Source organism: Merops nubicus, unplaced genomic scaffold, assembly GCF_000691845.1.
Source record: "Merops nubicus isolate BGI_N331 unplaced genomic scaffold, ASM69184v1 scaffold12270, whole genome shotgun sequence".
NCBI lineage: Eukaryota > Metazoa > Chordata > Aves > Coraciiformes > Meropidae > Merops > Merops nubicus.
Genome location: NW_008583625.1, coordinates 68504 through 77054, shown reverse-complemented (window position 1 = coordinate 77054; position 8551 = coordinate 68504). Strand labels below are relative to the sequence as shown.

The following is an 8551-nucleotide window of genomic DNA, read 5'->3' as shown; positions in this document are numbered from 1 at the left end:
AATGACTAACAGTCAGCATCACATTACAGACTCTACCCCATGTTAAGTAAAGGAGTGTGATTTGGGTGATTATTTAGGCAATCCTCCCCCCTCCTGCACAGGGGGAGTGAAGGGGGAAGTTCAGTGCAATCCAAGATCCGTGTTGTGAACTTGTACACAGCCACTGGTGATAAAAACAAATGGACCATAGAATAGGTTGCACTTTTTCTGGAATACCACAGTCAAGAGAAGTTTAGAGGGACAGAAAACCCACATATCTTCTCTTTTCTATTTTATCCTTTTTTTTCTGTCTTAATTTTTCTCTTTTGGGGCTCTTTTTTCCCCTATTTTTTTTAATATTATGGGCTATAAATGGCAGCCATTCACCAGCTGCTTCATGAGCAGCTGAGGATGGGAAACACTGAAACAACTCCAAGACAAATTTCCTCCACTTGTGAGTCAGTCTTTGGTGTTATGATAACCAAGGCTCAAAGATTGGCTGGGACTGGTCCTTGAGGCACTTCAGTTACTGGGCCCTAGCAGATATTAGTTAAGACAGTTTCTAATGAGAAAGTTTAGAAGCAAAGGAAAGATTGGAAATACTGCGAATGCTGTGGCTAAAATAAATACAATGTAAAATAAAGCAAGAGTGTGCTCTTTTTAAGAGAGAAGCCTGTGTTTGGATTAGGGTTCATGCCTGTGGCAATCCTCCTGTCCAGTCTTCTATTAAGGACTAGAATCAGATTAAGAGCACGTCCCTTAAGTGTTCTTCAGTGCCATTCAGCCTTGTCTCTGCAGCTTTCTACAAGTTCCCTGCAGACTTATTATGTCTAATAGTGAGGCATTCCTTGGCTACAGCTCTGGGGTCAGTGTTTTTCCCTGATGTTGCTTTGCTTTCCTAGCTGAAAAGAGGTGTTCAGAAAGGAACACCTTTTTTCTTTCAGAAAAGACAGAATAGGGGTGAGAATGGTGGTCTCCTTATTAGCAAATTCGTCTCTAACTGTATTCTCGTTGGCATTTGTATTGCTCTCCCATTTCAGTGTCTTTAATAAATATTTCCTTCAGAGAAACTGAAGGTCAGTCATTAAAGGATACATGGGAAATTGAGAAGTTCTTAAACAATGTGAAAGATCTACAGGGGACAGTGGGATGGCAGGGAGGGGAAATGGCCAGTGGTGAATGTAGAGAAGGTGCCTGAGGAGGGAAGGAAGGTAGAGAAAGTACAGGTGATGAAAAGCCAGAAGGATACAGCAGAGACCTAGAAAGCTGGGACAAGAAAAAGTCTGATGAAGTACAAAAGGAACAATGAAGAGGAGAAAAAAATAAAATTCAATTGTTCTCTACAAAGAATTTTCAAAGAAAATGCCTGTTTACTAACAATGACATTCTGCATTGTTTTTTAGTGTAGCACCAGTCAAGCAGAATCATGTCAGTGTAGTGCTTTAGGAGGTGGGAGAGGGATAGAGTGGCTTTATTGACAGGTAGGATAAGAAACTTGGAAAGTCAGGGTAGTTTTTCATTATCTGTTTGTTTGAAATAGCTCCCTACCTTCCACAGTCTGCCTGAAGTCTGATTTACTGTGTCACATCATCAAAACAAAATTGCAGTGTTGCTCCTTATCTAGATTAGAAGCCTGACTACTCTGATACTCCAGCCTGTGGATTTTCTACAAAAGGATGAAGTTCTGAAAGGATGGGATGGACACACAAATCCCACCTTTCAGCCCCATGGAGAGTTTTACTCCAAAGTAGAACTAAATTCCTCCTTTGATATTTTGAGTAACACAATATCAAAAAACAAACTGCAAACTGTCCCTTGCAAACAGAACCATGGGAATGTCCCTTTTGAGTTTTGTTTGGCAGGATTTGAGCCAAAGTGAACTATGACAAGTGCTTAATTGTGCTATAAAGGGAAACTTAAACTGTCTTTGGGTATGAAATAGAATATGCATGCTCTCTACATACTGTTTAGATAATACTTTGAGATGTTTTCTATACATGCTTGTTACCTCTGCAGCTGACCTTTGTAGGTATTTTACTTAGGATCCAAGTGCTGGTTTTATGAGCCCTCTGTATCACATCAGTATTAGTTCATTCATTTAAAATCTTTATCAACAGCCTGCTTTTAGTAGATCTGTTCAGGGATGGCATGAAATGAAAATAAGTACATATTTGGTTAAATCCTTTCTGCAGTCACTAAGAAAGTCAAACCTTACACTTCCCTGGTTGCAGGTGGAGTTACATGCACTTGATTTCCCCTGCTTACTTGCCCACTGCACAAAGAGCCAGCTGCATTTGGTGAACTCCTAGGGATTACAAGAAACCTGGCTTCTCTCCTTCAGCTGGTTTTAGTGGGCTTGAGGCATTCTTCAGGGGAGCTGCTAAGTCAGACAAGTGGTTTTCGTCTTTTCCGGGTGGAGACAAGGAAAGATTGCTGCCAAAATAGGAACTTGTTTGTTGATCTTTCAGCATTTACTGTTGCAAAGCATCTCGCTCAGAAGCGGTGCTGAACAGTAATGCTGAGGTTATTTCTTCTCATCAAGAACAACCTAATAACCTGTTCACCACTTGTTTTCTATTTTTTTTCAATTGCTCTCTGGAAAATTCCTGCCACGAAGACCTGTAAGACTACCATGGAAATCTTAGAAAATAGATTTGCTACCTCATAGCATCATATTTCCAGGAATGCATTGAGCAGAAGTAAGATTTACTAAAAGCTTGGGTTTTGAGCCCCCATGTGGGTTGCATATAGATGCTGTGTCAGGTCAACAGAGGGAAAATATTAATAAACACATGCTTATCACTGCCTTAAGTACTATTCTTGGATGCTTGAATTTATTTAGATGTGTAGGTGGTATTCTTAAACTTTAAAAATTATGCTACATGCTTTCATCTCCCACAGTACACTATTTGCTATCAATTACAAAAACATCAAAAGGTAAAAATTCCATCATTCAGTAATTCAGAAATCTGCTAACCTTGTGAACATTCAGATCCCTATTATTAAAACCTTTGTCTATCCAGCAAGTGACATCAAATGTCAAATGGCTTTTGGCATGCCAGGTATGGAATAAGCACAGAATCTTCTATCCATTTTCTGTTCTTTAGGGAATTACTTAAAAATAGAATGTCAGGGTTCGTACCTTGCATTTGCCAGTTTCCAATTCTGCTTTCTGGGCATGGGTTAGCCTCCTGTGCAGAAAACATTTGATGAACTGACTTGCTTTTCCATCAGTTTAGGTTTATTTTCATTACTTTTCCCTCTAATTCATTTATTGGATTCTGTATCTTTAGAAAATTTTATTACTCTGTTATTCAAGCTAAAAAATAGCTAATTTTTCTTTCCCAAATGAGTCGCTTGAAGCAAAGTACCTATGAATACATGGGTATTTTAATTCACTTACTAAATGTATACAGAGAAAATTTACAGGCAGCCTTTTTACCATTTTTTAAGTGTCTGCTGACTGTTGCATAAGCTAAATTATTTACAGTATGATGCCTCACAAAAGAGTAGCAGATTTGGGTTATTTACTTTCTTGATAAGAAAAAGGGATTGAAGTTGCTGTGATATGCTGCTTTGTTAATTTTATATTTGTTCCCTAGTGTGTAAAATCTTTTTAAAGAACTAACACGAGTATTGACAGACTCTTTTGAAATGGTATGGAAGTGGTAAGATTAAACAAAACATGAAAAGGTCTTAAAAATATAAGTCAGCAAGTATTTGATAAAAATAAAAGTGCTCAACAATAGAAAACCTTTAGGATGCTTAATTTATTTGCTCTCTATTTGAGAATGGCCCCTGCACTCCATCTGGGAGTAGTTCTTGCAAGTTATGTGTTTTGCATAATACCAGGCTGGGTTTATTGGGACAGTGTGTTTGTACAGTCTAATGAAAGCCATCCAAAATGGTCATGCTGGAGATCTCCCCTTAATGAGGAGATTAAAATCCACGGGGAGGTTGGAGAGTCAATTTGCAGCTGTGTTGCCTGACAAGATCCTTCGCCTGGAAGGCGTCGGTCCTCACCGTGTGCAGATGTGCAGGGTCTTCACAAGGTTTCTTTCTGCCCCTGCAGGTGCCCCAGACCCCTCTGGCACCGTGGCTCCTGTCATCCTCATCCCTCCACAGAACACCAGCGTCGTGGTGGGGAGCAGCGAAGTCACACTGGAGTGTGTGGCCAGTGCAAGGTACTGTAAAAGCCACAGCAGGGTTGTGAGGCACTGATTTTACTCCACTGTCCTTTAAGAAGGGCATAGGAAGTGATTTTCATTTTTTTTTTTTTTTATTAATTTAATGATTGAAGTAGAATGCTTGCTCTTCAAAGTAGCCTTATGAATCTTGTTTGTCCAACATTACTGAATTAAACATATTGATTTTTCTGGCCGAGTAAGGATACAGGCAGAGTTCCTTTTCCACCTGTTCCTCACACCACGAGGAAAAGAAGGATAGTGCTGTGCAACCAGCAGACACTGACTTAAAGAAAAAATTACGTTACAGGTTAATAATATTTCACCTGTATTGCCTATTGGCCTGAAAGGTGATATTGTTGAGCTCTCTGTGCTTCCTAGTAAATAAATTAGAGAAAATCTCCTATGAAGTAATTTATTACAGATGCTCTTATTTTACAGTGATTATTGCTCAGCTGTCCATAATGCACCATAATACAGAAATCACAGCATTCCTCTTACATTTCCATCTAGTTGGCCTTGAATGGCATTGAATTCCAGTGGAAGTGAATAGCTGAGGTCCTCAGATGGGAAGATGGCCAACTGACTCACTTTCCTCTCTGAGGACAAGGGTGTTCTTGATAAAATTAATATTGTTTTGGTAATTGAGTTATAATGAAAGCATTTCCTATGCAGCTGATTCCCATAGCAATATTTACTCCTTTTGCTCAGAGAAATCAAATTATTAATGCTTAAGTTCTATTGCTATATCAATTGGCTGTACTTGCATAATGCCACTTGAGTAGTCTGTAGTCTTAATGTGTAAAATTAGATATGCATGTACTTTTTAATAGTGAATGTCAGGGACAGAGGAAGATCCGGAGACGTTTTATAATCTGTATATAGCTGCAGACAAGATTATTCTGTAATATATATTTTATTGTTGCGTTCTTGTGTTTTGTTTTAAACCTAAACAGACCTTTTGAGAGATTAAGCATGACCTGGAAGAGAAATGGAATAAAAATAACCACTGGCATTAGCAGTTTTGGGAGACGACTCACGATCACCAACCCAACCTCTGCTGATGTGGGGATGTATGTCTGTGAAGCTGAATTGAGAGACAGCACAGAGGAACCAGCAAGAGCAAAAGCCTTCCTTTCTATCATGGGTAATTCTCAAGGCAATGTGGTTTTTAGTAGAAGAGGCTCTGGACTGTATAATAGGAAATAAAATTGATATCTTAATATTTCATTGACCTTATATTTGAACCTTCCTTTGGAGAACAAAACAAAGGAGGTGAAAGAGGGTTATCTTACAAATTAATTCAAATCTTCTTCCCCATGAGTAGAAAGTCATCAAGAAGATTATTTTTTTTTAAACACTGATGTGATTCTGAATCCTCTGTGAAACTTTACAATTAATCAGAAGTTGGAGGAATACAGTGCTAAAATCCTTATTGGGCACCTTCCACATCTTGGCTTTTAGATGCATTAAATACTGGTTACCTCCCAACTTTCTTATATCTAGTTTTAATATGTCAAGTGCCTTCATTTCCAAAAGAAGCCTTCTAGGACCACTTCAGTGCATTGTCTGCTGCAAGTGCCAGATGAGGAGGCAGGGACGTTCCTGGGCACACAAGCAGACAGGTACCATTACCTGAGGTAGCAAAAGGGAGGAGGAAACACCATTAGAATTGGTGCTACGTGCTAGACCTCTGACTCCAAAAGAGACTTTAGACTTAATGTTTTTAGAAGGATGTTGGTGTCCTTTCACTGCCTGCTTCTACCATCACCTCTGTGCTGGAGCCACCATCACCTCTGTGCTGGAGTTTTGCTGGTGAGGCTGTCATTTGGAAATGGTAGTTAGAAGGCATGTCGTATCCTAATAGAATCATGTAAATTAGCACACTGCACACAGTATAGAGGTTTTTAGGACTTTTAGAATGAGAGACATTTTAGAACACAGATATTTAGATGTTTTAAGCCAGAGCTGATGGCTTCAAGTCTAGCTTTAATGTAATAGCCCCAATAATAACTGTGCAAGTGTCCCGAAGAGGTTATTGCTCTGGCAGTGGTACAAGTCTCAGCGTTGATCAGAATTCATGCACATGCATTTCTGTAGTGCATTGCAGAGGGAATTCAGCACACAATTCTCTACACTCGTTTAGCCTTCTGAAAATACAATTTTAGAGACTGCTGTACGGTCTGTATTGTACTAAAGCAATTTATAGTGGCTGATGCTAAATGAGAAAACAGCTTCTCTCTCTACAAAGCTCTGTTCCAAGTTAATTTGTGTCACTGTGTCTCTATTATATTTATTACTTACTGGATGAAGTTTGGTTCCAGTCTTTTTCTTTGTACTCTGTTTCTTAGAATTATTACCTTGAGGCTTCCCCTGCCTTTAAGGAGCAGAGGAGGATTTCACTTATTCATGGTTTTTGTTTAAACTCTTCCTTATTCATAAGATTTTATTGTAACTATTTTAACTTTGCTGCTGTGCTGTCAGATCCAGTCTAATGCAATACTTAAAGCAACCTCTCAGTTAATGTAAAAGATTCTTAAATACAGTTACAATAAAACTGAGAAACAATCATTGGGGAATCATATTAAACTAGCAGTGCTGCTTTTCTTTAGGAGCTCATCTGCTCTCTTATTTTTAAATGTTTTATTTATTTCTCATCCAGTTTTAGGGGGCTGTCAGGGTATGAAGTTATGAAAAGGCCTGTAGATAAGAACAAGCAGATGAAAGAAAGCAGAAACAAATTGGTTACCAATTACTTTTATTTCCTTCTGATGGAACAAGACACTTCAGTTGCAGGTGTTTACTCAATGTGTCAGCAAAGCCTGATAGATTTCTTTATTTATGAGTTTCTTGAGCTGCAGGATGGATCTCTAATTCTAAACAGGAAACCAAATCAAAGGATTAGTAGTTAATGCATAACTTATATTCACCCTTAGAATTCTTGGATGGATCTGGCCGTCATTTAATTAGTCAAGGGATGGGTTCTAGAGGAAAGTGCAGACAAAATTCAAACCTAAGGATTTTTACAGTGTATCCCTCATAGTCTGTTGGAGCAGTACTTAACAGAGAATGAAGTGTGCTTGTCCCTTTGCATGCATAAAATATCCCTAGTGTGTACATGTTGATAGTGACCTGATAATGAGCTGTACTTGGGAGAATAACACAGTGTGGACTTAATAAGGGGTTGTGACTAACAGAAGAAATGAAATTGTTTTGTTAGAAAAGGTTTATTTTCAAAATGATTTAGATAACTTAGACACAGACCCTCAGTAGGGTCTGATGATGAGAGATTTTGTGGATAAAAAAAAATATTTTGTTATTAACAGGTAGAATAGTGCTAGTGAAAAACAGATGCATCAAAGATATGACAAATACTGAGTTCATCAAAGCTTTTTTTGTAAATACATCCATCCTTGCCTCTCCCAGCAAAGGCAAGTCACACAATTTGCTTGCGGGCTCAGAGGGGGACAAGAGCTTTATTAGAAGGCAGTGGAACTGAGTACTAAGGCACGTACTCACTTCAAATTATTATTTGGGATCTACAGTATTGCATTGGAAATTTTTTTCTGAATACTTCTGAGGGTACATCTCAGTTTGTAAATTAAAATCACAGTAATATTTGAAAAAACTGGCTCTCTAGTGTAATAAAGTAGTACTGCATAAGCAAGAAGAAAATCCTGTAGTCTCGTGCTGCACTGCAATTTTCTTCTGAATGTGGCAAAGAGCTTTCTGACATCTTCATATTGTTTCTGCAAAGATAAACTGAGGTGGTTCCAAACGTTGGTTTTATTAGCTGCAGTTGTTATAAATTTTTAAAGGGTAGCATGTTCCTCTGCTGGCAGAGTAACAGTTTGGGAAAGATTTGTTGCAGATTAGATAAGAGCACATTTGTTTTATCACTAACAGTTTGAAGATTAAGTAATTTAAAGAGTCTTCTCGTGAACAAACCAATTTGAAAACTGAGCTAACGTTAAATTCTTTTGCTCTGAGTTCTGCAAGTTCCACTAGCGACAAAGTGCAATAGTGATTTCTTGAAGTGATTCTTTTATGGGAAATCATTAATTTTAGGAGCTTTAGAAAATGAGGAATGAGACCTTCCACTACATGAAAGCTATACTAGTCTTTAAATTAGATGCAGTCAGAAGTAAAATCTGAACAAAATGAGGAGCTAAACAATTAGAGTGGCTTGGTATGATGAGGTGTTGTACAGAACTGGGTGTTGAAGCCCTGTTGGCCTGGCCAAAGGAACAGGATGGAATGAAGTAGAATCACATTAGAGGGCTTCCTTTCTTTTTGGAGCAGTATTTTTGCCCAAGGAACTACATTAATAGGCATATTCTCATCTTGGTATTTCCTAGGGAGAATTTTTACATGTTAGCTGGATAGAT

The 8551-nt window shown here is 38.3% G+C and overlaps 1 protein-coding gene across 1 annotated transcript in view; it reads left to right on the top strand.

The window, feature by feature from the left end:
• Positions 1-8551, top strand: part of LOC103774139 (protein sidekick-1-like) — a gene marked incomplete at both ends in the record, with an annotated part of 264514 nt that overhangs the window by 187466 nt on the left and 68497 nt on the right. Inside the window, 2 exons of the mRNA XM_008941529.1 lie at positions 4052-4163; positions 5120-5310. Of these exons, the coding sequence (XP_008939777.1) occupies positions 4052-4163; positions 5120-5310 (303 nt within the window). The remainder of the gene's footprint in view (positions 1-4051; positions 4164-5119; positions 5311-8551) is intronic.